This window comes from Pongo pygmaeus, chromosome 23 (genome assembly GCF_028885625.2).
Source record: "Pongo pygmaeus isolate AG05252 chromosome 23, NHGRI_mPonPyg2-v2.0_pri, whole genome shotgun sequence".
NCBI lineage: Eukaryota > Metazoa > Chordata > Mammalia > Primates > Hominidae > Pongo > Pongo pygmaeus.
In genome coordinates, this window is record NC_085931.1 from 51,781,715 (window position 1) to 51,808,419 (window position 26,705).

Sequence of the window (26,705 nt, forward strand, 5' to 3'; positions counted from 1 at the left end):
AAAGATTTTTTAGCCATTCTGATAGGTGCCTACTGGCATCTCATTGCAGTTGAGTCCCTTTTCATATATTTACTGGTCATTTGAAAAGACTTTGTAAAGTTCAACTCTCATCCAGCTTTCTAATAGATTGTCCTTCTTTATTTGAAGGTGTTGTCTGTATTCTGCATATGAACCCTCTGTCAGCTTTATGTGTTGCAAATATTTTCTCCCACCCTGTGGCTTGCCTTTTTCACTCTCCTAGTATCATCTGAGGATCTCAATATGAAGCAAAAGTATAAATGCAAAGTAGCAGATGGAATGAAAAGAAACAGAATTTGGAATTTCTTATAAGCACCATTCAAACAAAGAAAATGTGCCTACTTTTTCCATTATGTTTAATATGATGGAAGAAAATGTTACTCAGTACCCTTAATATGGAATAGCTCCCATTTCAAACATAAAGATTATATGATCCAAAACATCCTCATCTGCAATTCGGCAAAGTAAAATGATTTAATAAGGAACAGGTATATAGACACCATAAAATTCTTTTCTATGGAAACACTACTTTGCAAAAGAGCACAGTAATCACCAGTTCTTTGTAGTTAAATTTTAATGAAGACACAGGGTTTCTTACACTGCGTTCTTCCTAAGTTTCAAAATGCAGCGTCAGGAATGTATTTAGGGTGACATCCCGACATAGTATAACTTACAGTACACTAACTTTGGGAAGTGATATTCCTGCCAAGAAATGTATTAAGCTAAATCCAATCCTGAGGGAAGGCCAGACAAACCCAAATTGAGAGAAAGTCTATAAAATAACTTGCCTGTAACATTCAAACTCTCAAGATCATGAAAGACTGAGGAACTGTTTCAGAATGGAGACTACGTGACATGGCAACTAAATGCAGCACATGAATCTGAGGATTAGATGGCATAAATGCATCAGCATTAGTTTCCTAAGTTTAATATTTGCATTGTAAAGACTTTGTAGAAAGTACACACTCACTGGTGTTGGGGTATAATGTTGGCAGCTTACTCTCAACTAGTTCAGAAAAAATTCCTTTGTACCATACCTGCAATTTTTCTGAGCTAGAAATTGTTGCAAAAAAAATAAAAACTTAAAAAAAAAAAAGGATTTACTCATAAGCTAGATTTAGTTTCTCCCATCCCAAATTCTAGTTAACTAATGGAGGAAAACACCAACTCGTAGGTACGAAATTTCGATTAATGCTTCCAAGGCTTAGAACAAGCTACTTTCTGGCCAAAAACTGCCACTTGGACTTTGGCACTACAGGCTTCCTTATGTTACACAATCAAGTAGGACCAGTGTAGAGACTTTTCTCACATAGGACCACACAAAACTTCATTCACAATTCTCTTAATTTGATAACCTTCTAATCTAATTTGTGCTATGGTTATTTGTACACATGTACAAAAAATTGGTTGCTACACTCTAAATTCTGTATTGAGGGTAGAAATGTATTCTGTTCATTTCCTTTACAACATTTAGGAAAAGCCATGTGCCACGTACTGTATTAGGGAGTAGAAAACAAAGACACTCTCTTCGATCTTAATTACCATCAAGTAAAGCCATGAAACCACATACAAGATACTAAATTGTTAAATGGGAGAAAATAGTGGGAGAATGCTTCTGTCTCTAAAAAGGGAAAAACAAAAATATCTCAAAACACAGTTCTTGAAAAGAACAGTCTCCCTGGATCCTCACTGACAACTAGTTCAGAAAGACTTTTTAGTATTTCTTTGTGCAATTTAAAAAGTTAAACTAATAAATCCTTATATCAAATAAAACTAAGCTATAAACAATGCTAGCAAGTATAGCAAATAGGCAGATGTACTGTTCTTCAACAGCTAAGCCTGTGAGAAACTGAGATGTTTTCAACTTGAGTAATCCTAATAGTAGCATCAGGCCTAGGAATACGTCTGGACCTAGAAGTCTCCACATTCAGCCCCATCTGCCACAATCTCGAACTGCAGACTGATGAAGGCAGAGAGAGAAACTGACAAAAACGCAAAGGCCTCAGTTTATAAAAATCTTAGTTTAAATACAGAAATAAAGAGAAAAAGCTTCTATATTAAATACCTCAATTTAAGTTCAGAATAAAGTCCCTACCTATGCCATGATGCTTCACCCCATACTTTAGCCAACTCAGGATGCCACAAGAATGTAAGTGGAATCAGAAAGAAAAATTGGAATTACCTATGTTAAAATAAGGTATATGACGATTTGTTGTTTTTGTTTGGGAGATAGTACTGCCTGACAAATATTTTGCAAACCTTAAAGTGGAATTCTCTACATAAGCACAATCACTCCAGCACAAGTCAGGAGGACACTGTTCTTACACGTGCTTTTAATTTCTTCTTCTGTGTCTCCTCTTCCTCACTAGTAAGAATGGAATAAAAACATTGTATCCACTTAATGTAAAGTGGAGCCAGCTCTTGGAGCCGGCTATTTTCTTCCTGTGATACTTGTCTACTTTACCTGGAATTTTAGGAAGAATTTATTAACTGCAGGTTCTTTCCTATAATTAAGATAAAAGCATACAAATATCTTACGGCTTTTGGATCATCAACCTGTTCAATAGAGAAAACGACTAAAATCTAGCCCTCAATTCCTAATCCTGACATTTCCCGGTTGAGGAGTTTGCAAAATACACTTCTTACCAATATTCATAAAGTTACTATTAACGTAGTAATATTAAATGGTCTCAGAATTTCACATATAAGTAAGTCTTCCAGTAGTTAGACAATTGGTGGGGAGCTAAAAATGGAAAAACTTCTGAGAGGAAAACAATACAATATACAACGCTGACAGATTGTAACGAGTTTTTTCCTTAGAATCAGCTTGTTGTTAAGAAATATTCTTTGAGCTATTTAGTAATCATGAGCTCATCTTCCCATATAAAAATATCAGGCTGGGTGAAGTGGCTCACGCCTGTAATACCACCACTTTGGGAGGCGTGGGAGTCCCTTGAGGCCAGGAGTTCAAGACAAGCCTGGGCAACTTAATGTGACCCCCACCTCTACAAAAAAATTAAATTAGCCAAGTATGGAGGCTCGATCCCGCACTGCTAGCCACCTGGGAGACTTAGGCAGGAGGATCGCTTGTGCCCAGGAATTGGAGGCTGCAGTGATCCCGCCACTGGATGCGGCCTGGACAATACCGCCAAACCCTGCCTCTAAAAGACAAAAATCACTGAACAAATAACGTTCACAGTAGCACTTCTTAGGAGTCGCAATGGTCTGCATAGTTGCTATTTATCCCTGTTTAGTGCAATTTGCATGTCATCTTTTCAGTTACCCATCAGTAATAATTTTTTAAAAAGTCATCTTAGGGAAGACTTCCCTCTCACTTTTTCTCTTCGGTGCTCCTTCAACACATAAAATGCTAATTACTATTATATAGTAAATATCAAAACGAACTTTTCTATTTAACCTTCTAAATAGACAGTACTTATACTGTTTCCTAGCACCAGGCACAATGCCTTGTCAACTCCTTGCAGGTAGCGAAGTACCCTACAGTTAAAGACAACAAGAATATATCCTGGAAACATGCCAGGCTTTAAGAAATTATTTTTCTCAGACGTGTTTGGAGTGATAACACTGCCAAGTAACGGAGGTATAAGAAGTGATTCTCAAGATAATTAATCCTACGCAGCTACAAGCGCTGTAAGGTAAAAACAATCATTTTTACAGTTATCATTTTTATTCTAACTTACTAGTTTTGTAACTTTTAACTCACTAGTGTTATATTATTATAACACCATGTAAAGGGATAGTGCGTAAACGAACTGCTATGTACCAATGAGACCTGAGCAGGGCACACAAGACTGAAAGAAAAACAACCCCACGCAAAAGCTGTCTTGCAGTTTTCACTCCTCGCGTCTCCAGTGTCCACGTATCCGCAGTCCTGTTTTTATATTTCGCCCAAGATACAACCCTGGGCAACCTCAGGGTGCGAGGAACCCAGCTCTGCCTCCTGCTCCCCGCGGCTCCCGTACTACCCAAGGCTCGCGATCTTCCATGACCCCTCGAAGTTGCCTCCCTTTCCCGGGCAAAGAAGGGGCGGCGACCCCGCCTCGCCCGCCGGCCCGAGCCAGGTCCGGCCCGGCTCCCCCGGGGGGCCGTGCTTCCCCCCACCCCCAACGGTCTTCAGGCCTGGGTCTCACCTCTCCACCCACTCCCTCAGGAAGCGCATTTCCTCGGTGTGCAGAACGCTCGGATCCTGCTTACACATTTTCACAAAGGCCCGAAGTTCGTTCACTTTGCGGGGGTCCATGGTAGAGAGGTGGTGGGCGAAACTGGGGGGCTACGGCCCGGTTCCAGGCCCAAGCGCTGGCTTGGCGTGACCGCGCAGAAGGGGGCGGCTGCCGCGAGACAGAACAGACTAGAACCTCCCCGGCCACTGGCTCCTCCCACCCAACGGTCTCGTGACCTCGGGTCCTCCGCCTGCTTATTCCCACTCCCTCTGCGCTGCTCCTGCGCGCTCCCTAGAATCTTCTAGAAGCGTGGCTGTTCGTGCTGTTGCCTGCCTCCCTGCTCATACATTCTCATATTCTTAACTAGGAACCAGCTCCCTGGATGGGGCAACCCCAGAAATGGGCGCCTTCAAGGAGGCGGGAGATAACATCTCCTCCAGGTAGAGACGTCCAAGAGCATATCGTGTGGGTGCGTGCACTGAGTAGAGCTCAACGCCCTGGACCTAAAAAAAGGGCGTGGAGCCGGAGGGGCGGTCCCAGCTCGGGGCATGACGTCACACCCTGCGTCGCCGCGCAAGGAAGGCCCGCTAGCCGCCTCCGCCGGAAGGGGAGGTGCGGCTGGCCTGGTTTCCTGGCGACGCGGCGCTGCAGGCGGTTGCATTCCCCATCGTTACCCTCTTTCTCTTCCCGACGCGTGAGTTAGGCCGTCATGCCTTGGCTGCTCTCAGCCCCCAAGCTGGTTCCCGCTGTAGCAAACGTCCGCGGCCTCTCAGGTTAGACTCTCCTCCCACGGTCTCCTCCCATGGTGTCCCCTGGAGGGACCCAAGTTGGTCTCAGGCGATCCCTGGTTCGGCTGACCCTTCTCCTGGTGGGGCCTCCGCTCCCCAACCCTCCGTGCTCTCCGCGGATTTCTTCTCTACCGGCTGCTCCTGGAAAGGGGTGGGCCCAGTGTGTTTTCTACCGTTGAGGTATTCTGTGAAGCCGAAATGACTGCAGAGAAAAAAGTGTGCCATCCCCCAGAGGGGCTGTCTTCCAAGTTACTCGGACTCCGAAGTTGTGGCAATTATCACACTTAAGTGACAAAGTGTCTCACATCAAGTAGCTCTTGTTTCTGTTAGGCATGAGAGCTTGCTCCAGAATATACACGAAGCATGTTTAGTAACACAAATTCTTTCAGCAGCTCGTCTTAGGAAAGGTAACTGTTTGGAAATACTTCTGGGGTATTCTGTTTCTGAAAGTCCTGTTTGTAAAGACAAGACGAAGGATAAGGAGAATAATTTTTTGTAAGGTGTCCTCTATTGCCAGCAATTAATTTGATGAACATAAAGCTTAAATCAGTGAAAACTGGATCACCTGCCTTGCAGGCGGATCTGCCATTGGATCGTGTTTCAGTTTTTTGGGCCAATATATGAACAATAAGAGAACCAGAACGTATGGTATTTGACATCAAAGCTATGTCTTGGCATATGTTTATGTTGATATACTTGAATTCATTTAAAATGGAATGTTAATTACGTCGACTTCTTACTATAAAAAAATAAAAAGTTATTGTCCAGTGCACAGAACTTGTTCTTCAGTTCTCATAGTAAAGCTGCAGAAAGACGTAACTCTCCGTGGGATTAGGTGAAAAGAAAGATGTGCAATTGTTCAGTCTTTTTTTGAGACAGGCTCTCATTCTGTCGCTCAGATTGGAGTGCAGTGGCAATCTCTGCTCATTTGCAACTTCTGCCTCCTGGGTTCAAGCAATTCTCGTGCCTCAGCCTCCCGAGGTAGCTGGGATTATAGGCGTGTGCCACCACGCCTGGCTAATTTTTGTAATTGTAGTAGAGACCAGATTTTGCCACGTTGGCCAAGCTGATCTCGAACTCCTGGCCTCAAGCAATCCACCCTCCTCTCTGAGCCACCGCACCCGGCCTGGAATTTGCTTTTATTTGAAAGGCTCTCACCAACCTGACTAAAGGAGCCATACTACCAGAAGGAACACTTGCAAAGGCACAGAACTCTGAAACGGGATGGCCAGCGCTAAGCGTTGCAATCGTTTAGTATGGCTGGAGAAGCTTTTTTTTTTTTGAGATAGAGTCTTGCTCTTGTTGCCCAGGCTGGAGTGCAGTGGCGCGATCTCTTGCCTCACTGCAACCTCCACCTCCCGAGTTCAAGCGATTCTCTTGCCTCAGCCTCCCGAGTAGCTAGGATTACAGGCCCCCGCCACCACGCCTGGCTAATTTATGTGTTTTTAGTAGAGATGGGATTTCACCATCTTGGCCAGGCTGGTTTTGAACTCCTGACCTCGTGATCCACCCGCCTAGGCCTCCCAAAGTGCTGGGATTACAGGCGTGAGCCACCGCGCCTGGCTTAGGAAAAGATTTTTTGAAAGATGCTCTCAGACAAAATAGTAGGCATTACACGAAAATGATTCTGTGATCAAATACTTTTGGGGAATGCTGCCTTTCATAATGTACATAATAGTTTAATTCTTTTTTTGGAGATGGGGTCTCGCCATGTTGCCCAAAGTAAACTTGAACTCTCACCTCAGCTTCTCAAAGTGTTGCGATTATAAGTGTGAGCCACTGCACCCAGCCCTTAATAGTCTAGGTTTCTAAGAGATGTGTTCCACAGTAATTTGCAAAATGTGTAAAAATGTATTTGACCATGAACCCCTTTTCTGTGATGAGTCTTGAACTGGTATCCCTGGAACAGATTTTGGGTAAAGTTGGGCTAGAGCATGAGTACAAGGAGCTGATAGGAAATCAAGTTGGGAAAAAAGCTGGTGGCTGGCTCGTGGAGGGCCTTGTGTATTATGTTAAGCAAACAATTAGCTTTTTCCTTTAGATGGTGGGAAAACTTTGAGGAATTTTAAGCTATTGAGTAAGATGATTAAATCTAAATTTTTGGTTTTCTGTTAAGAGGGAAGAAATGGACTACAGGCCATGTCATTACATTCTTAAATTTTCTGAGACACTGATTTTTGCTTTAGTTTTTGGAAAATTGCAATTTTTTTTTTCAACTTTACTACCACATACATGAAACAGATAAACTCTACTAAATATCATATGTTAGAAGCATTTAAAATACCCTGGGCTTTTATTATTTTATTTTCTGAAAATAAACTTTGAATACTAATTGTCCGCAGTCTCTTCTATAGAATAAATAACCTTTCCTTCTCCCATCTGCCCACTGAAAATCAAATACCAATACAAAACACAAGCTCTTGACTATAGCTGTCTTTTAAAAATAGCAGATATTATAATTTTTTTCTAATTTTGCATTTGTATTTGGCCAAAGGTGAATAAGTTTTAGTGCTGCTAGATGTAACTCAAACCATTTGCTCGAGATCTGATGTATTTGTAACCCAGCTGTTTTTCTTCCAACATGACTAAATTAAAATGGCTATAGGTGCTATTTTAGAGTAATGTATTTGTAGATTTTGTGTACAAACTCTAAACAAAAATAGAAAATTTCCTATCTGGAGTGATTCAGTGATGGCCTACCATACAGTCTGCTCTGAGGAATTCAGGGTAAGACTGGCCTTAAAAAAGTGTGGTAAAATATACTACATAAAATTTACCATGTTACCCGTTTTTTAATTTTTTTAATTTTCTATTTTTCTTTAGAGACAGGGTCACACTGTCAGCTGGAGTGCAATGGTAAGATCATAGCTCCCTACAACCTCAAACTCCTGGGCTCAAGCAATCCTCCCACCTCAGCCTCCTAAGTAGCTAGGACTACAGGCGTGTACCACCACACCCAGCTAAATTTTTTAAAAAGTTTTTTTATAGAGGACAGGTCTCATTATGTTACCTGGACTGTCGTGAAATTCTGACTTCAAGCAGCCCTCCTGCCTGGGCCTCCCAAGATGCTAGGATTACAGGTGTGAGCCACTGCACCCAGCTAAGTCTATTTTTAACTTAAAATACTTTATACTTTAATTTTTAATTTGTAGTACCTTTAAGTTATAATGCATCAAATGCTGTACCTCCATTGCAAAAAAGCCATTTCATGAATAATAGTGTAGTCTGAACCTGTGTGTCTTAATACATTCTTGTCTCCTAATGCTATGCATGTTTCAGAAGTTTGTATAGTGGTTTTAATTAGAAAAAAGAAAAATAGTCTGTAAACTCTACTAAAGAAAAATTCAAAAGTAAAAAACTCTTTGCAGTTTTCCAAATTCCTTTTTTTTTTTTTTTTAAGACAGGGTCTTACTTTGTCACCCAAGCTGGAGTGCAGTGGCGTGATCCCAGTACACTGCAACCTATGTCTCCCAGGCTCAAGCAGTCTTTCTACCAGCTTCCCGAGTAGCTGGGACTACAGGTGCGCACCATCACACTTGGCTAATTTTTAAATTTTTTGTAGAGAAAAGATCTCACTATACTGCCCAGGCAAATTCTTATTAGCACCAACTGTCACCACAAACTCATCCTTTTCTGACATACCCCATCAAAAAAGCTACTAACCAAATGTCCACAATCCTGCTAAAAGTGTTGAAAAGCTCTTAGTATAGTATTAAACAAGTGTTATCTACAAAATTTGTGATTAACCAAAACACACATAATTGTGTTCAAATGTTATATATATGAAGAGTCAATTTAACAATTCCTTTTGGTAGACTTCTTTTGCACCTCTTTACGCTTCTTTTTTTTCCTCTTACCACCCTCTTTGACTCCTGCTGAGAAAATAGGGGGATCCCGGTTGCTGGTAACACAAGATATACCTCCCTCATCATTGTCCACAAAAGTATATTGAGATACATGTTTGGAGCTGTGAGAATTTGGTGAATAGTTGTTGAATGACTGTCTTCTCCAGCTGCATTCTTCTGCAAAGCCCTCTTCATTGGCCACACTATTTACAAGAAAAAATGTCCACTCTCCATTATCTTCAGCTTCTCTTTCTTGATCACTTTCAATAATTTTCTTTGTATTAATATTTCTGCCATTAACAATTTTGTCTGAAGTTGTGACAGATATGTAGTTGTCCATCCCACTATCATCAAAAGCCAGGGAAGAGAAAGAAGTAAGGCCTTCATGCCCCAATGAACCCTGTGATGTATATCCTGTATCATATGAAGAAAATTTCTCAAAAATTGGATATTCACTGGCGGTAGAGAAAAAGGATCCTGCATCTTTGTTTCTGTTTCCATAGGAGCTTCTTGGACGATTTAACAGGTCCTCAAGCGAGTCTTCAAAGAAGTGAAAAGAGAATGGATCCCTTTCATGAAAAATTTCTTTAAAAACATCATCTGGCTTATGGAATGTGAAGTCATACTCACATTCGTCATCAAAATGACTTCCACCTCCGTTTAATCCTTCTGTGCCATATTTATCATAAATGTCCCGTTTTTCATCATTTGATAATACCTTGTATGCCTCAGCTACTTCTTTGAATTTTCTCTCTGCTTCTTCTTTATTTTCTGGATTTTTATCAGGGTGCCATTTAAGTGCCACTTTATGATAAGCTTTTTTAATGTCCTCAGGTGAAGCATATCTTTGCACTCCTAGAACTTCATAGTAATCCACCATGTTTTAACAGATAATTGGAAGTGGGTATGCTGGGTATTGAGAACCGTGGTTTCCTCAGCTCAGGCTCTGCTGGTGGTGGTGATAGAGGTAGTGACTGCAAATAGGTACATTTTTATGTTAAAGACGATGTTATTACCCTGTGCTAGGAGATGAGGATACTGATTATGTGGCAAGCAGGGTTACAAATATGTCAGAGAGGGCTGCATTATGGTGTCATTCTGGGGTCAGTGTAGGGACTGGACCTTCCAGATAGAGCTAGTCCAGAGTTGTAGCAGGCCATCCTGAATCCTCTGGACTGCTTCCCCTGTATATTTCCCTGGAAGCTTCAGGCAGTGCCTCATAAGCCAATGGAATCTGTTGCTAATAGCCACAGCATATCCCTTGCATAATATGACCTCTAGATTACTGGGCCTTAATTACTTCCCAGCTCTTCTATGCTTTGGTTTAGAAAAATGAAGTAGTGACTTACGGGTGAAGAAAGTATTCAAGCAGTTAACATATTTATTTCAGTCAAGAAACAGTTCAGTGGGAGATACAAACAAGTAACTTAGTTACAATATAATAGTTATGATGAGAGGAAGTACTGGATGCTAAACAATTATATGAGAGACAGCTCAGGCTGGGGGTGTCAATGAAAGCCTCTTGGAGGAAGTAGCCTGATACGTTAACTTTCTGCATGCCAGTGGTAAGTCATTTGAGATTATAGTATCTTTGTCCACCCAAGGTTTACTGCTATAAAACATGTAATTAAAGATTTGGAAAGTTGTGTGTTTATGTATTCACTGTATAATTATTGAATGTCTACTTTGTGCCAGGCACCGTTTTAGCCACTGGTGGTAACAGTATTGAACAAAAGACACCAGTTTTCCTGGTGCTTGCATTATAATAGAATACAAATAAGAGAACAAATAAAATAATTTGAGATAATGTGATATGTGCTCCAAAAAAAAATAAAGAGCAATGTGCTGGGGGCAGAGTGCTACTTTAGATTGGTTTTAGAAGGCTTCTTGAGGAGATGACATTATTGCTGAGACCTATATGACAGTCAGCCACATAGTGATCTAATATGGTAGCCACTGGCCATGTTGATGGACATTTTGGTTGTTGCCAGTTGGGGCTGTTGCACATAAAGCTAGCACTTATTTCAAGTACAGTGGGAAGCCTTTGTGGGGAGTGGGGAATATGCAAGTTTAATGATGTGATTTACATTTGTAATGGATCAGTGGCTACTATTTGGAAATTCAGTCATGTATGGGAAAGTAGAATTCGAGAGCCCAGTTAGGCCAAAGGTGATTTTCTTTGGGGATAAATTACCAGTAGTCTAGACCCGAATTTAAAGGTCTTATATTCTATACCTGGCTCATTTTATTGTCTCAGAAAATTCCCTATAATCTTTGTTTTTCCTCCTCTATGTTGTGTTTATTTTATTTTCCATCACATTTATAACCCCTCAGTTAAATGATACTCTAATGAAATCTAAAACTGTAGTGTATGTTTCCAGTCTTTCAAGACCATTCGTCAGGTCTGAATATTTTTTTGCTTTGCATTTTTTTATATACTCATTTTTGAGAGGTATTGTGAAATGCTTAAAACTCAATTTAAATTCTCTCCAGTATATGTGCTTACATGTACTTATGTGTGGCATACCCATGATTATAATTTGCCTACCACTGGAAATAATAACCAATAATGTCAAGAATTATTTGAGTACCCTCTGAGTCACACTGTAGCAAGTGCTCATTTAACTGACACAGCATTCTAGCAAAATAAATATTTTATGCCTGTAAGAAAACAGACGTTCTGAGAGAGAAAGTAATTTGTCTAAGGCTACATAGCTTGTTAGTGAAAAATCTGATTTTTAAACTTGAGTCTAATTTCAAGTTCTCCTCATTCCACTCTACTGCATTTCTCGGACTAGGACTTAAAGAGTTTAGGTTCTAGGCATTCCACAAACAGATACTGAGAACCTGCTGTTACCGGAAATGGGTCCCAATCCAGACCCCAAGAGGTGGTTCTTGGATCTCGTGCAAGAAAGAATTTGAGTGGAATCCACAGAGTAAAGTGAAAGCAAGTTTATTAAGAAAGTAAAGGAATAAAGAATGGCTAGTCCATAGGCAGAGCAGCCCCAAGGGCTGCTGGTTGCCCATTTTTATGGTTATTTCTTGATTATATCCTAAACAGGAAGTGGATTATTCATGCTTCCCCATTTCAGACCATATAGGATAACTTCCTGACATTGCCATGGCATCTGTAAACTCTTGGGGTGCTGGTGGGAGTGTAGCAGTGAGGACAATCACAGGTTACTGTCATTGCCATCTTAGTTTTAGTGGGGTTTGGCCAGCTCCTTTTTTTAAGAACATCACAGGTAAAGCGCACAGGAAGGTGACAGTCTAGGAGAAGATGTTTGCAATGTCTAAATTTGACAGGGACTTATTTTTATTTTATTTTATTATCATTATTATTGTTATTATTATTATTATTATTTGAGGTGGAGTTTCGCTCTTATTGCCCAGGCTGGAGTGCAATGGTGGGGTCTTGGCTCACTGCAACGTCTACCTCCCGGGTTCAAGCCATTCTCCTACCTCAGCCCGCTGAGTAGCTGGGATTACAGGCAAGCGCCATCACGCCCGGCTAATTTTGTATTTTTAGTAGAGAGGGGGTTTGTCCATGTTGGTCAGGCTGATCTCGAACTCCCAACCTCAGGTGATACGCCCGCCTCAGCCTCCCAAAGTGCTGGGATTACAGGCATGAGCCACCGCACCCAGCTGGCCAGCTTCTTTACTATAACCTATCTGTTTTATTAGCAGGGTTTTTATGTCCTGCATTTTGTGCTGACTTCCTATTTCATTCTGTGATTAAGACTGCCTTAACTTACTGGGAATGTAGCCCAGCAGGTCTTAGCCTTATTTTACCAAACCCCTAGTGAAGATGGAGTTGCTCTGGTTCAAACGCCTCTGACACTGATACAGAGAGAAGGTAGAAAATAGGAAATTCTGCTCTTAAGAAATTCATATAGTTTGAAAAAACTAATTTCAGTGGAGTGTAAAGTTATAATACGAGCACTTGTTTCTGCAGTTATACCCTTCTTTGTTGATTCTTTGCCTCCCAGCCATCTGCTGTGCCATTTTCTCTGCCTCTTCACAACAAAACTTATCCAGAGTATTGTCTCAGTGTCTTTGCTTTCTTACATCCTATTCCCTCCTTGGCACACTCCAATCTGTCTTCTGTCTTCTTTACTCTGTTAAAATTGCCAGGGTCTCCAGTGACTTTGATGTTACCATATCCAGTGGTTGTCCTTTTGGCTTCCTTATATTTTGAAGCACTTGCCACACTGTGAGCCCTCCCCTTTTTTTTTTTTTTTTTTTTTGAGATGGAGTTTCACTCTCGTTGCCCAGGCTAGAGTGCAGTGGTGTGATCTCGGCTCCCTACTGCAACCTCTACTTCCCAGGTTCAAGCCATTCTCCTGCCTCAGCCTCCCGAGTAGCTGGGATTACAGGCATGTGCCACCATGCCCAGCTAATTTTGTATTTTTAGTAGAGACAGGGTTTGTCCATGTTGGTCAGGCTGGTCTCGAACTCCCGACCTCAGGTGATCCACCCATCTCGGCCTCCCAAAGTGCTGGCATTACAGGTGTGAGCCACCACGCCTGGCATAGTCCTCCCCACTTCTTAAAACACTTGTTTTTTAACTTCTAAATACCACACTCTTTTTGTGGGGGGCGGCAGATAGAGACAGGGTTTAGCCATGTTGGCCAGGCTGGTCCTGAACTCCTGGCCTCAAGTGATCTGTCTGCCTGCCTCGGCCTCCCAAAGTGCTGGGATTACAAGTGTGAGCCACCACGCCTGGCCCTAAATACCATACTCTTCTAGTTTTCCTTCTTTCTCCTGTGCTCTTTCTCACTAAAATATTACAGTGCCAGGCTTTGTTCAGTCTTCCTGGGTAATACCCATTCCCAGGGCTTTAGATGCCATCTGTGTGCTTATAACACCCTAATTTATATATTTAGCCTAGCACTTTTCTCCCTGAAATTAAGGTTGCTCATTTGACCTCTCCATTAAATTTATTTCTAATAAATATCTCAGGCTTTCCTGTTTCATGTAATGGTTACAACCTTTTATTCACTTGTTCAAGTCAAAAACCAAGAATTATTCTTAATTCCTCTTTTTTCTTTATTTCTTATGTCCAATTAGAAGCCAGACTCATTGACTTTTAACTTCAAAATACATTCCAAATCAAGTCACTGGGAAAATAAAGTCAAATAACAAGTGATCTCTGCTTCCAAAGATTGTTCATAGTAGACTGGCAAACTAATTAGCAATTATGTGAAGTGTAGTAGGTATTAAAATAGAAATCATAGGAGCATTGAGGAAGACATCTGAAACAGAAGCAGAACAGAGGCAGTAGGTGTGAGAAGAGTAAGTCTCCTGCATAAGTGATGTTTGAGCCGATATTTTTTAGAATTTGTGTAATCATATAAGCAGGCAGTGTCCACTTTAGACTGAGAGAACTATATTTTTTAATGCAAATGCTATTATGATACAGAATGATTTAGCCGGGGTTCTTCAAGTAGCTTAGTGTGGCTGCAATAATGTTTTTTGAGGATTAGGTCAGATAAGGGAGCAGGATCCAAATCATGAAGTTTCCTAAGCAAAAGAGTTTGAAGCTTATGAACTGGATATTTTTGAAATAGGACTTAACACACCAGCTTTGCTGCTAATTATATGACTTCGGGCAAAAGATGTTTAATGTAAGTAAAAAGCTGTTGAGACCTTTTTTAAAAATTTACTGGGAATAAACATCTTAATTTATGTCTCCTGTTAAAGTGTTACTTGTTTGCTTTGAATTTATTAAAGTTAAGCTCCGTCTGCTTAAGAGTGGTTCAAAATAGAAGGATATGCTAGGATTATTTCATATGAGCATTGAAAAAGGAATCAGTTAACTTTTTATATTCTGAAATTTTACTCCCGAATGAGATTACAGAAGACACTATGTGTGCATGAGTATGTGTGTACAAGTGTGCATGTGGAGAAGGTGCAGGAGGAGAGAAAGAGAAATCACCAATGCAACAGCAGCCTACTCCACAGGGTTAGTGCTGCTGGAGGGAGATGAAAAGATTAGGAAGGTAAGAAAGCTTTGAAGTCTTTGTATTCTAAATTAAGGAATTAGATTTTTAACTGTCACGTGAGGTAGGCATTATCATCATTATTTTACAAACACAGAATCAGACTCAGAGAAGTAATCTGGACAAGGTTACAGTTAGTACCAGAGACGCTGAGATTCAAACTCAGGTTTATTTGACTTCATAATCTTTGCTCTTATCCCTCCCCCTTGCTGCTCACTAGGTCCTCTCTGTTTAATCTCAACAATCAATACTGTACAATCTCCTTGTGAACATACAAATTTCTGTAAGGACTATGAATTATGAATAATAATATATGTATTTGGGAGAGAAGAGTCTTAAAAGTTAATTCCAGTTAAGTTTGTAGAGGATTGTTAAGAAAAATCATAGCTTCTTCTAAAAAGATTTTAAAAAAAGAAAAATCATAGCTTCTAAGATGATTACAAAGAAATTGGTGTGGGTTTCCAACCTGGGCAACATAGTGAGACCTCATCTCTACCAAAAATAAAAAAAATTAACCAGGCTTGGTGGCACATACCTGTAGTCCCAGCTACTTGGGAGGCTGAGCCACTGACTCCAGCCTGGGCGACAGAGTGAAACTCTGTCTTAAAAATAAATAAATGAATAAATATTGAAGGAGAGAAGGAAGGAAATATTAGTTTGCATTTTTCTAAAGCATCCAAACTGCTGGAGATGGGTAAGTGCGTTTATACCATGAAGACTTTCTAGATGTATTGTTTCATTTCATTTATTGCCTAAGCCCAGAGGAACAAAGCTGCAGTGAGCTATGATCATGCCACTACACTCCAGCCTGGGCGACAGAGTGAGACCTGTCTCAAAAAAAAAACAAAAAAACCCAACAGACAAAACTCCTTATGTGTGAATCCACCATTGCATTCACCCTTTAAGATTGTAATGCTCTGTTTTGTCTCACCTCCACTAGACTGTGCATTCTTTAAAGACCACAGCATATAGCCTTGTCATTCATGTTTCTTTCTTTGCGCATGTTCCAATCATGTGCAAAGAGTTTTTTAATTAATGCTAATAACGGTAACATTTGTTGTACTCTATGATTAAGCATTTTTCATAAATTATTTTATCTAGCTCTAACATTCCAAGATTAAATGAGATAGCATGTGCATATTTTCTCATGCTTAACATAGTCTCAATAAAAAATGTTGATTATCTTTTCCTGAGTTTTAGGACACAGCTTTATGCTATCTCTGTGATATCCTTTCAGACTGCCTCTGTGATATCCTTCCCCTGCCTTTTTTGGTTCCTTTCTTCTGTTTTCATAGCTCCTTATTCATACCTTTATTTTATATGTGTGTGTGTGTGTGTGTGTGTGTGTGTGTGTGTATAAAATATTGTAGCAGACAAATGTCTCTGAGGGTAAAGATGATCTCATTTCTGTTTTCCTAGGGCCCGACACAGAGTCTGACACAGAGCAAAGGCCATATAGATATTGAAGGAGGGCCAGGTGCAGTGGCTCACGCCTGTAATCCAAACACTTTGGGAGGCCGAGGTGGGCTGATCACTTGAGGTCAAGAGTTCGAGACCAGCCTGGCCAACAGGATTAAACCCTATCTCTACAAAAATTAGCCAGGCATGGTGGCACGCACCTGTAATCCCAGCTATGTAGGAGGTTTGAGGCAGGAGAATCACTTGAACCCAGGAGGCGGAGGTTGCAGTGAGCTGAGATCACGCCACTGACTCCAGCCTGGGTGACAGAGTGAGACTCTGTCTTAAAAAAAAAATAAATGAATATTGAAGGAGAGAAGGAAGGAAATACTAGTTTGCGTTTTTCTAAAGCATCTAAACTGCTAGAGATAAGTGTGTTTATACCATGAAGACTTTCTAGATCTATTGTTTCATTTCATTCTCTTTATTCTTCATTCAGGATGTATGTTGTGTTCACAGCGAAGGTACTCCCTTCAGCCTGTCCCAGAAAGGAGGATTCCAAACAGATACTTAGGCCAGCCCAGCCCCTTTACACACCCACACCTCCTTAGACCAGGTAAGGCTTTTTAACTGTGCTATCTCCCCATTTAGGTTCTGTCTAGAGCAGTGCTATTCAGTAGAACTTCTTGCAGTAAGCTCTGGATCTGTGCTGTTGCATAAGGTAGCCACTAACCTCACATGGCCATTGTACACTAATAAGGTTGCTAGTAGAGCTGAGGAACTGAACTTTTTATTTTATTTAATTTTAATTAATTTAAATTTAAGCTTAACTACATTTAAATTTAAGCTTAACTACTGGTGCTTTATTGACAATACTAGTCTAGAACAAGGTTTAAATATGATAAACCTGATAATTCAGAATAATTAATGAAAGGTATGTATTTCAGGATGTTTTTAAAGCAAAGTTCTATTTTTAAGTCAGGTTTTAGGAATGTATACTATTGTGAATTACTGTGTTAAAGACATTTTAGAAAACATGTTTTTTCTTGAAATTATCAAATATTTACTTTAAAATTATAACTTATTTCTATGTAGATTAAGCAAGATTTCCAGATTTGTTTGTCACAGATTTGAGAGGTAGTATCCCATTTGATAAAGATGATGCAAAAAAATGATAAAGGTTTGTTTTACTAATTTTTTTTTCTGCGATAAGATCCCAGTGTTGCTGCCAGAAGATGTCTTATAACTGTTGCTCAAATTTAGACCTAAAGGTTTTTTGTTTTGATTTCTTGCACTTAAGGGGTGAACTATGACTAATGAATATCTCAAAGAGGAAGGTAGGGTAAAAGCAAACACATTGTAGAAAAAGCAATCAGGTTTTCAAGGAAAATTAATTGTTCTTTCTGCCATAAGAAATTAAATATGTATTTGCCATATAAGCATATATATTACTAATGTAAATTTACCTTTAGAAATATGTTCCTTTTTCACTATCCCTACTCAGTGAATGATATCAGTATGTTTCTCAGTGAGGGCTTCCTTTTGCTGATTTTTCATCAGACTCAAATTCCTGCTGGGAAGTCGGCTGAAGCTAAGGAAATGCAGCTCACCACTGAAACCCACAAGAAATCAGAGTTTTTCAAAGCTGTAAGGTAAGCTTAATAGCAACCCAGTTGGTATTAATTTTAGTATTTATCTACCCTATCAACCTACCTGTAGACTCGAGTTATTTTTTTAAGTGGAATTGATAGTTTTACCAGCTTTGAAAATTACTGATTTCTTGTGGTGAGATATTTTTACATGGTAAGCTGCATTTTCCAGGCCTTAAACCTAGTAATTATACTGTCAAGATAATGACCTCTGTATCTAGATTTTTTTGCTCTATACCTTAAGTGCATGTTAAGTATAAGTGAATGTAAATAAATATGCACACGTATATGTTCACATACATACATATGTGAATATCTGGGGGAAAAGGGATGCCTGTCCTAATTTTACTCTCCTAGACGTGGGATTTTGGGCATTGGGGTAAGTGAGAAGAGATGGAAGTAGATGGAATTTTAAAACAGAATTATTAGTATTTTAAACCTCAAACTATCAGATGTACCATTAGGTACAGATTTTTCTGCAGACAGAAGTATCAAAAGAATTAATCATTTGTGTTTCTCCTTCCAGAGATACAAAACTTGTGGAAGTGTTAAAATGATTGTAGGGTGAAGAAGAGTAAATTTTTAAGAAAAATTAAAGGGGCCGGGCGCAGTGGCTCACCTGTAATTCCAGCACTTTGGGAGGCCAAGGTGGGTGGATCACCTGAGGTCAGGAGTTTGAGACCAGCCTAACCAATATGGTGGAATCCTGTCTCTACTAAAAATACCCCCAAAAAAAAAAAATTAGCCAGGTGTGGTGGCATATGCCTATAATCTCAGCTACTGGGGAGGCTGAGGCAGGAGAATCACTTGAATCCGGGAGGCGGAGGTTGCAGTGAGCCAAAATTGTGCCACTGCACTCCAGCTTGGGGAACAGAGGGAGACTCTGTCTCCAAAAAAAAAAATAAAAGGAAAAAAATTAAAAGACATGTAATACTTAAAAAGTCTCTTTTAGGCCAGGTACAGTGTCTCATGCCTATAATCCCAACACTTTGGAAAGACAAGATGAGAGGATCACTTGAGGTTAGGAGTTCGAGATGAGCATAGGCAACATAGCAAGACCCTGTCTCTATAAGAAATAAAAAAAATTAGTGCTCATGCCTGTAGTCCCAGCTACTCGGGGGACTCGGGTGGGAGGATTGCATGAGCCCAGGAGGTCAAGGATGCAGTGAGCTGTGATCATGCCTCTGCACTCCATCTTGGGTGACAGAGTGAGACCGTGTCTCTCTCTCAAAAAAAAGTCTCTTACGCAGTTGGCTTGTTAGTTTAGGGTATAAAATTATGTAATGTGCTACTTGGTTTCTCCAAAAGGTTTCATGTTTTGCATATTTCTCTAGTACATGGCAGTATGTACTTAATACTTTTGGGAAACATCTCAATGCCTTTCCTAATTATTATGCAAGTTCTGTATGTACAGAAAAAGAGAATACAGGTAAGCATAGACTTTTTTTTTTTTTAACTACTAATAATCCCACAACTCAGAGAAAGCCACTGTTGAGAAGATTTTGGTATATGTTTCTTTTTGGTCCTATTTCTTACATAGGTGTGTGTGTAAGTGTACATGTGTACACACTCTTTGTATATTGCTCTATTATGTCCTTAAATTCTTAGAAGTGAAATTACTGAGGCCAGGCGCGGTGGCTCACACCTGTAATCCCAGCACTTTGGGAGGCTGAGGCGGATGGATCACGAGGTCAGGAGTTTGAGACCAGCCTGGCCAACATAGTGAAACCCCGTCTCTACTAAAAATAGAAAAATTAGCTGGGCATGGTGGCGCATGCCTGTAGTCCCAGCTACTCAGGAGGCTGAGGCAGGAGAATCACTTGAACCCAGGAGGCAGAGGTTGCAGTGAGCTGAGATCACGCCATTGCACTCCAGCTTGGGCAACAGAGTGAGACTTTGTCTCAAAAAAAAAAAAAAAACAAAAAGAAGTGAAATTACTGGGCCAGTTCCTCTGAATTCTTGGGAGCTATTTTTCCTAGATTTTTCTTTGCCATACCTACCTATCCAAGTTTCCTGAAGCATCAATAGCTTGGAAAATATTTAGCAGGATGACACTGGAAATAAAGAAATTCTGTTCTGGCTGTGCTACTGCTAGGTTCTAGTGATTTTCAAAACTTGTCATTTCCTTAAATCTGAGCACTGTAGACTATTTCTGCTTTTTATGACAGTGCCATCTCTGTGCTAAGGACTGTATCTGTAGAGATGGAAAATGTTGGTCAGTCTCTTTGATTACTACTGTGTCTCACACTTGACACTCAGGCATGAAAATGATTCCATATAGGAAGGCAAGTGGCATTCTGAACTGTGAGTCTACTTTTTTTTTTTTTGAAATGGAGTTTCACTCTTGTCACCCAGGCTGGAGTGCAATGACACAATCTCTGCTTACTGTAACCTCTGCCTCCCGGGTTAAAGCAGTTCTCCTGCCTCAGCCTCCCAAGTAGCTGGGATTACAGGCGCCTGCTACCACATCCGGCTAATTTTTGTATTTTTAGTAGAAATGGGGTTTCACCATGTTGGCCAGGCTAGTCTCGAACTCCTGACCTCAGGTGATCCACCCGCCTTGGCCTCCCAAAGTGCTGGGATTACAGGTGTGAGCCACCGTGCCCAGCGAGTCTACTTTTTATATTATCTGTACAAGAAAGATGCTTCCATGGTTCCCTGATTATTGCCAAAGGAGTAATGTTGTCATTAGCAGGACAGCAAGACATTCATCTCAAAAAAACACTGAAACATATCAGAGAATGACTGGGAAGAATCAGTGGGATGCCTAATGAAGCATTATTTCTAAAAATTTTTACATTCTTAAAATTAGTTTTAGAATATGTGGTATAGTTTGGAATGCTAGCTTTAAAAAGGGCTACTCAGGGAGTTGGGCTTGTCAGAATAACTTGTCTGACATATGTAGAACCACTTCATGGTTGTTGTTTTTTTCTTTTTTTTTTTTTTTGAGACAGAGTCTCGGTCTGTTGCCCAGGCTGGAGTGCAGTGGCATGATCCGGCTCACTGCAACCTCCACCTCCCAGATTCAAACAATTCTCCTGCCTCAGCCTCCCAAGTAGCTGGGACTACACGTGTGCGCCACCACGCCTGGCTAATTTTTGGATTTTTAGTAGAGACGGGGTTTCACCTGGCTGGTCTTGAACTCCTGACCTCGTGATCTGCCTGCCTTGGCCTCCCAAAGTGCTGGGATTACATGCGTGAGCCACCATGCCTGGCCCACTTCTTGGTTTTCAACTACAGCAGCAAACAGATTTTTAGGGAAATAATCAGAATGCAACTGTGTGGCATAAAATATAAGACAATGCTTTCACCATTTACCGTTTCATCTCTATCATCAACTATAATGGCAGAAGCCAGGTGCGGTGGCTCACGCCTGTAATCCCACCACTTTGGGAGGCCTGGGCAACATAGTGAGACCTTATCTCTACAAAAAAGTAAGCAAAATTAGCTGAGTGTGGTGACACATGCCTGTAGTCCTAGCTACGCCTATAATCCCAGCACTTTGGGAAGCTGAGGTAGGAGGATTGCTTGAGCCTGGGAAGTCAAGGCTGCAGTCAGCTGAGATTGTGCCACTCCACTTCAGCCTAGGCAACAGAGCAAGACCCTGTCTCAAAAATAAAACAAAATAGAAATAAAATAAATAAATAAATATGATGGCAGAGACAATACAGTTACAGTGAATATAATATTTAAAATGATGAAAATATTGATTCTAGAGTGGGTTATAGATAATAATCCCCAAATCTTTTTCCCTTAAGAGTTTCAAAATCAGCTGCCCATCTTTCAGTGATAATTTAATTGTAGCTGTCTGTTGAGCAAGGGATGCATTTTATTTTTAAAACTTGTTAAATATGGTTGATTTTAATAATATCTAAAAGACAAAGCTTATTTTGGTGGTGGTAAGATTTTTATACTATTTAAAAGATTAAAATGATGCTTGATAACAAGTTTGGGGAGTTAGGAAGAGAAATAAAAAATAAATAAAATGATGCTTGAGACCAGGAGGTCAAGGCCATAGTGAGCCATGATTGCGCCACTGCACTCCAGTATAAATAAAGAATAAAATAAATAAAATGATGCTTGAGCCCAGGAAGTCAAGGCCATAGTGAGCCATGATTGCACCACTGCACTCTAGCCTGGGTGACAGAGTGTTACCCTATCTCAGAAGAATTTTAAAAATTAAAAGGAATCAAGAAATAACAGAAATTGGAAGTGGTTTGAACCTGCCTAGACTGTTGGGTAAGCTTTTTCAAAATATACATACGTGCTAGGACTCTATAAAGAGCTGTTGAATGAAAATCTCAAAGGGAGGGCTTAGACCATGTGTTTTTGTTTTTGTTTTTTTGAGACAGGGTCTCACTCTGTCTCCAAGGTTGGAGTACAGTGCCGAGATCATGGCTCACTGGAGTCTTGACCTCCTGGGGTCAAACAATCTTCTTGTCTCAGCCTCCTGAATAGCCAGGACTACAGGCATGCGCCATCATGCCCAACTAATTTTTGTATTTTTTATAGAGATAGGGTCTCACTATGTTGCCCAGGCTGGTCTTGAACTCCTGGACTCAAGCAATTCTACCACCTTGGCCCCCCAAAGTGCTGGAATTATAGGCATGAGCCACCACACCCAACCGGAACATGTGTTTTGAAGAGCTCCCCGGGCGTTTCTCACATACACCACTGACCTAGTGGGTACTCATTTAGCTAGGTGCATGAGATACCTGATGACTTAAGGGGACAAGCCAGATCTGTGGCCATTGGCCATGTTTTAAAGCAGAGAATGTGCCTTCCGCATGCCTCTGTAGTCTCATCCCCAGTCACTCAGTCCTTAAATTCATTCACATCTTTATCATCATCACCACCACCAAATAAGTGATGATGTTACATTTATCTAACCATTTCAACACTTTTTTAATAGATTATACCTGATAGAATAGTAGACTAAAAGTTTTGTATCCTACAGGTTTTAAATTTAAGTTGAAGGTCTACTTTTTCTATACGTACTTCACCATGAAGCCCACCTGTTTTTATAAAGTAATATATTTTATTTTCTCATCCCAATGTACCTATGTAATTTTATTTGTTTTTGTTTTTGTTTTTGTTTTTTTCTGAGATAGGGTCTTGCTCTGTCTCCCAGGCTGAACTGCAGTGGCATGATCATATCTCACTGCAGTCTTGACCTCCCAAGCTATCCTCCCGCCTCAGTTTCCCAAGTAGCTAGGACTACAGGCATAAGCCACCATGCCTGGCTAATTTTTTAAATTTTTGTAGAGATGGGATCTCACTGTGTTGCTCAGGCTTACTTATATAATTTTTTTAAATCACTGTATTCATAGTGATTATATGTTTCCTCTTGTCTTCATCTCCTGATTCAATTTTAATGCAGAATAAATAATGTCTCTATGTAAATAAATTTATAGATGAATAAACCTGTTTTTTACTTACATGTCTAGTACATATTGGTAGACCATTTCAGGATGCCATTATACCAATAACCTGTAAACCGCCATCTAGTGAAGAATTATAGAGGATTTCCCTGTTTGTTTGTTTTTAAGCCCTAGGGAGAAATAGAAAATCTTGAAATATAATAAAGTTTTCATGTAGTATAAATACTAGAAAATTAAAAATAAATGACTTGGCTGGGCACGGTGTCTCACACCTATAATCCCAGCACTTTGGGAGGCCAAGGTGGGCCGATTGCTTGAGGCGTGGAGTTTGAGAACAGCCTGGCCAATGTAGCAAAACTCCGTCTCTACTAAAAAAAAAAAAAAAAAAAAAAAAATTAGCCGGGCATGGTGGTGCATGCCTGTAATCATGCATGATTACAATTACTCAGGAGACTAAGACATGAGAATCACTTGAACCCAGGAGGCAGAGGTTGTAGTGAGCTAAGATCACGCCACTGTGCTCCAGCCTAGGCAACAGAGCAAGACTCTGTCTCAAAAAATAAATAAATAAATGACATTTGTATTTCTCTTTTTTACCTTTGTGTGTAATCCTCATTAACACCGAGAAACTCTCTGAGATAAAGATTAGCAAGAATCAGCCCTAGACAAGAATCAGGAGCTACCTAAAGAAATGAATAATAATGAAAAGTTTCTAAATGGTCAATGGAGACTCATTCCTAACATGTGAAAAAGCCAAAGACTTCCAGGTCTTCTATGTAAATAATTATTTTGATTTCATTTGTTGTCATAATAGTGGTTGTCCATGTAAATTTTACCCTTCTAAGATCCTGCCTGGCTTTGGATTCCAGGATGACAACCAGTTGAAGTGTAAGTTTTTTATTTAGGTAATAATTATAGCTAATACTTATGTAGTGCTAAGTGTTATGTTTTCAGTGTTTTATTACTTAAATCCACTTAGGTGGATTATTGTATAATCCACATAACAACTTTGTGAAGTGAGTGCTATTGTTATTTCCATTTTACATGAGGAAACTGAGTCACAGAGAAGTTTGGTAGCTCTTTCCAAGTCACTCAGTGAATTGCTAAACCAGGATTCCAACTCACAAAAACCTAACTCAGAATCCACACTTTCAACGACAAAACAGTGCATAATACCTATGCCAAAAAATACTCTGGTAATATTTTTTAAAGTATTTTCTCATTACATTTTTTATAAGACATCCAACTGAGAGAAGTCTTAGTATAAAAGTTGTTTCAAGTTTGGAGAGTAGTATACTTTTTTTAAATCAGGTAAAATTTATATGCAGCGAATTTCACAGATCTTATATATGCAGTTCAGTGAACTTTAACAAAGGTAACCTACAGCTCAGTCAAGATACAGAACATTTCCATCGTCCTGGAAAGTTCCCTCATGCTCCTCCAGTCAGTCTCCACCTTCGTAGGCAGCCACTTTTTTGGTTTCTGTCATCATAGACTGTTTTGCCTTTTCTTGACTTCGTGTAAATAGAATCATACAGAATCATAATATGTATATGTAGCCTTTCTCTTTGTTTAGTTTTGCTCAATATATGCAAATCTATTTAGAGTATTTTTTATTCGGTCATTGCATTTTTTCTGAGAGGCCTGTTTTACATTATAAAGGAAACACTAGCTTTTTCTTTCACCCCATTCTCCAACTGCACAGTAATAGTTTATTAATTACATCCTTATATGCTGCGAAAACTACCTAATATTAAGCAGACTTCTTTTCAAAATCAGACCATGTTAAAATTCTAATCTAGTTAGTTTCAGGAAATAATTAAAAATACAAACCTAGATTGTAGCAAAGACCTGTATCATTTCATCCATTTTCAGTCTTTGTTATATCTTCCTTTCTGGGTGTTTTATGTAGCTGGTAAAATATGAAGAACATTATTGCTTTTCTCTTCGAGAGGCATGATCCTAAGTGTCCTGGAAGAGCTTTCCTTCTTGGTTGCAGAATCTCAGAACTGATAGTGAGACTTTGCAGAGTCCAGCTTCCAATATCTAGGCTTTTGATTGGCCCAATAAACTTATTAGAAGAGCCTTTCCATCTTAAGTGGTTCCACATCATAAAATGCTGACTTTGTTTTTTAATTCTTTACAGTTTTATCAAGTTGCCAGAGGATCTATTGAGATATAGTTTTATCAGAAGAAATTCAGGCCAGATTGACTATAAAGTTGAGTTCTGTGATCAAAGGCCGTAACACCTTCCAAGTTTACTCCTAGGGTTTAAAGGTCATTGCTTTAACACATTTTTTTTTCCTCCTTCACATGAAAAGGTTTCTTTTTTCTTGAGTAAATTTTTTGTTTCTGGGTACAGTGGCTCACGCCTGTAATCCCAGCATTTTGGGAGGCCAAGGCCGGTGGATCACCTGAGGTCGGGAGTTCAAGACCAGCCTGACCAACATGGTGAAACCCCGTCTCTACTAAAAATACAAAATTAGCTGGGCGTGGTGGCACATTCCTGTAATCCCAGCTACTTGGCAAGCTGGGGCAGGAGAATTGCTTGAACCTGGGAGGCGAAGGTTGCAGTGAGCCGAGATTGTGCCATTGCACTCCAGCCTGGGCAACAAAGAGTGAAGCTCTATCTCAAAAAAAAAAAAAAAAAAAAATTTGTTGTGATGGAGAGTGCTTTGTTGAGTTGAGATTTTAGAAGTTTAGAAGCATTTACTTAAAGATCACTAAATAGTGTTGATAATTAATAGGTTTGGGAAAATATAGCCAGTGTTTTAAATATTTCTCATGTAGTCAATTGTATGAAATTGGATTCAGCAAACATAGGAATACTTTGAAGGGTATAAAAGATGGTTTTTTTGATCCTGCTTTGATTTCCAAATAATTTTCTTGTTTTAGAAGTAACTTCCTGATATGTGTTAATGTATACTGTTACTAATGAAAATGAGAGATAACACATAAAGTTATTAAAATTATGGATTTTCTTATCTTCTGAAATTAAAAAAGAATTGATTTTTAAATTTCTTTCTTTCTTTCTTTTTTTTTGAGACGGAATCTCACTCTGTCACTCAGGCCGGAATGTAGTGGTGCGATCTCAGCTCACTGCAACCTCTGCCTCCTGGGTTCAAGCGATTCTCCTGCCTCACCCTCCCAAGTAGCTGGGACTACAGGTGTGTGCCACCATACCTGGCTAATTTTTTGTATTTTTAGTAGAGACAGGGTTTCATCGTGTTAGCCAGACTGGCCTTGAACTCCTGACCTCAGGTGATCTGCCTGCCTCGGCCTCTCAAAGTGCTAGGATTATAGGCGTGAGCTACCACACCCAGCCGATTTTTAAATTTCTTTTTGTTTTATGGACTATAGCTGTGAAATAGCCAAAAGCAAAGTTCAGGTAAGGAAGAAAATAAGATGAAAAAAAGGAGAGTTCAGATAATTAATCAGTTATA

The 26,705-nt window shown here is 39.8% G+C and overlaps 3 protein-coding genes across 12 annotated transcripts in view; 1 reads left to right on the top strand and 2 right to left on the bottom strand.

Moving 5' to 3' along the window:
* Window positions 1–4,811, bottom strand: part of ST13 (ST13 Hsp70 interacting protein) — a 30,797-nt gene extending 25,986 nt beyond the window's left edge. Inside the window, exon 1 of the mRNA XM_054469606.2 lies at window positions 4,170–4,811. Within this exon, the coding sequence (XP_054325581.1) occupies window positions 4,170–4,279 (110 nt within the window). The 5' untranslated portion in view covers window positions 4,280–4,811. The remainder of the gene's footprint in view (window positions 1–4,169) is intronic.
* A 13-nt stretch (window positions 4,812–4,824) lies between these two features.
* XPNPEP3 (X-prolyl aminopeptidase 3) overlaps window positions 4,825–26,705 on the top strand; it is a 75,502-nt gene continuing 53,621 nt past the window's right edge. For 2 of the 10 annotated variants that reach the window (XM_054469596.2, XM_054469600.2), the window contains exons 1-2: window positions 4,838–4,972; window positions 16,732–16,848. In XM_054469596.2, coding sequence (XP_054325571.1) covers window positions 4,909–4,972; window positions 16,732–16,848 — 181 coding nt within the window. In that variant the 5' untranslated portion in view covers window positions 4,838–4,908. Of the gene's footprint in view, window positions 4,973–5,318; window positions 5,395–8,387; window positions 8,508–16,731; window positions 16,849–17,792; window positions 17,885–18,407; window positions 18,530–26,313; window positions 26,430–26,705 lie in introns of those variants that run through there. The other 8 variants (XM_063662954.1, XM_063662956.1, XM_054469597.2 and 5 more) reach the window with 8 other exon arrangements.
* DNAJB7 (DnaJ heat shock protein family (Hsp40) member B7) lies at window positions 8,453–9,712 on the bottom strand. Its single transcript, XM_054469607.2, has one exon. It carries the CDS (start codon window positions 9,710–9,712, stop codon window positions 8,783–8,785), a length of 930 nt encoding a protein of 309 aa, XP_054325582.1. The 3' UTR covers window positions 8,453–8,782.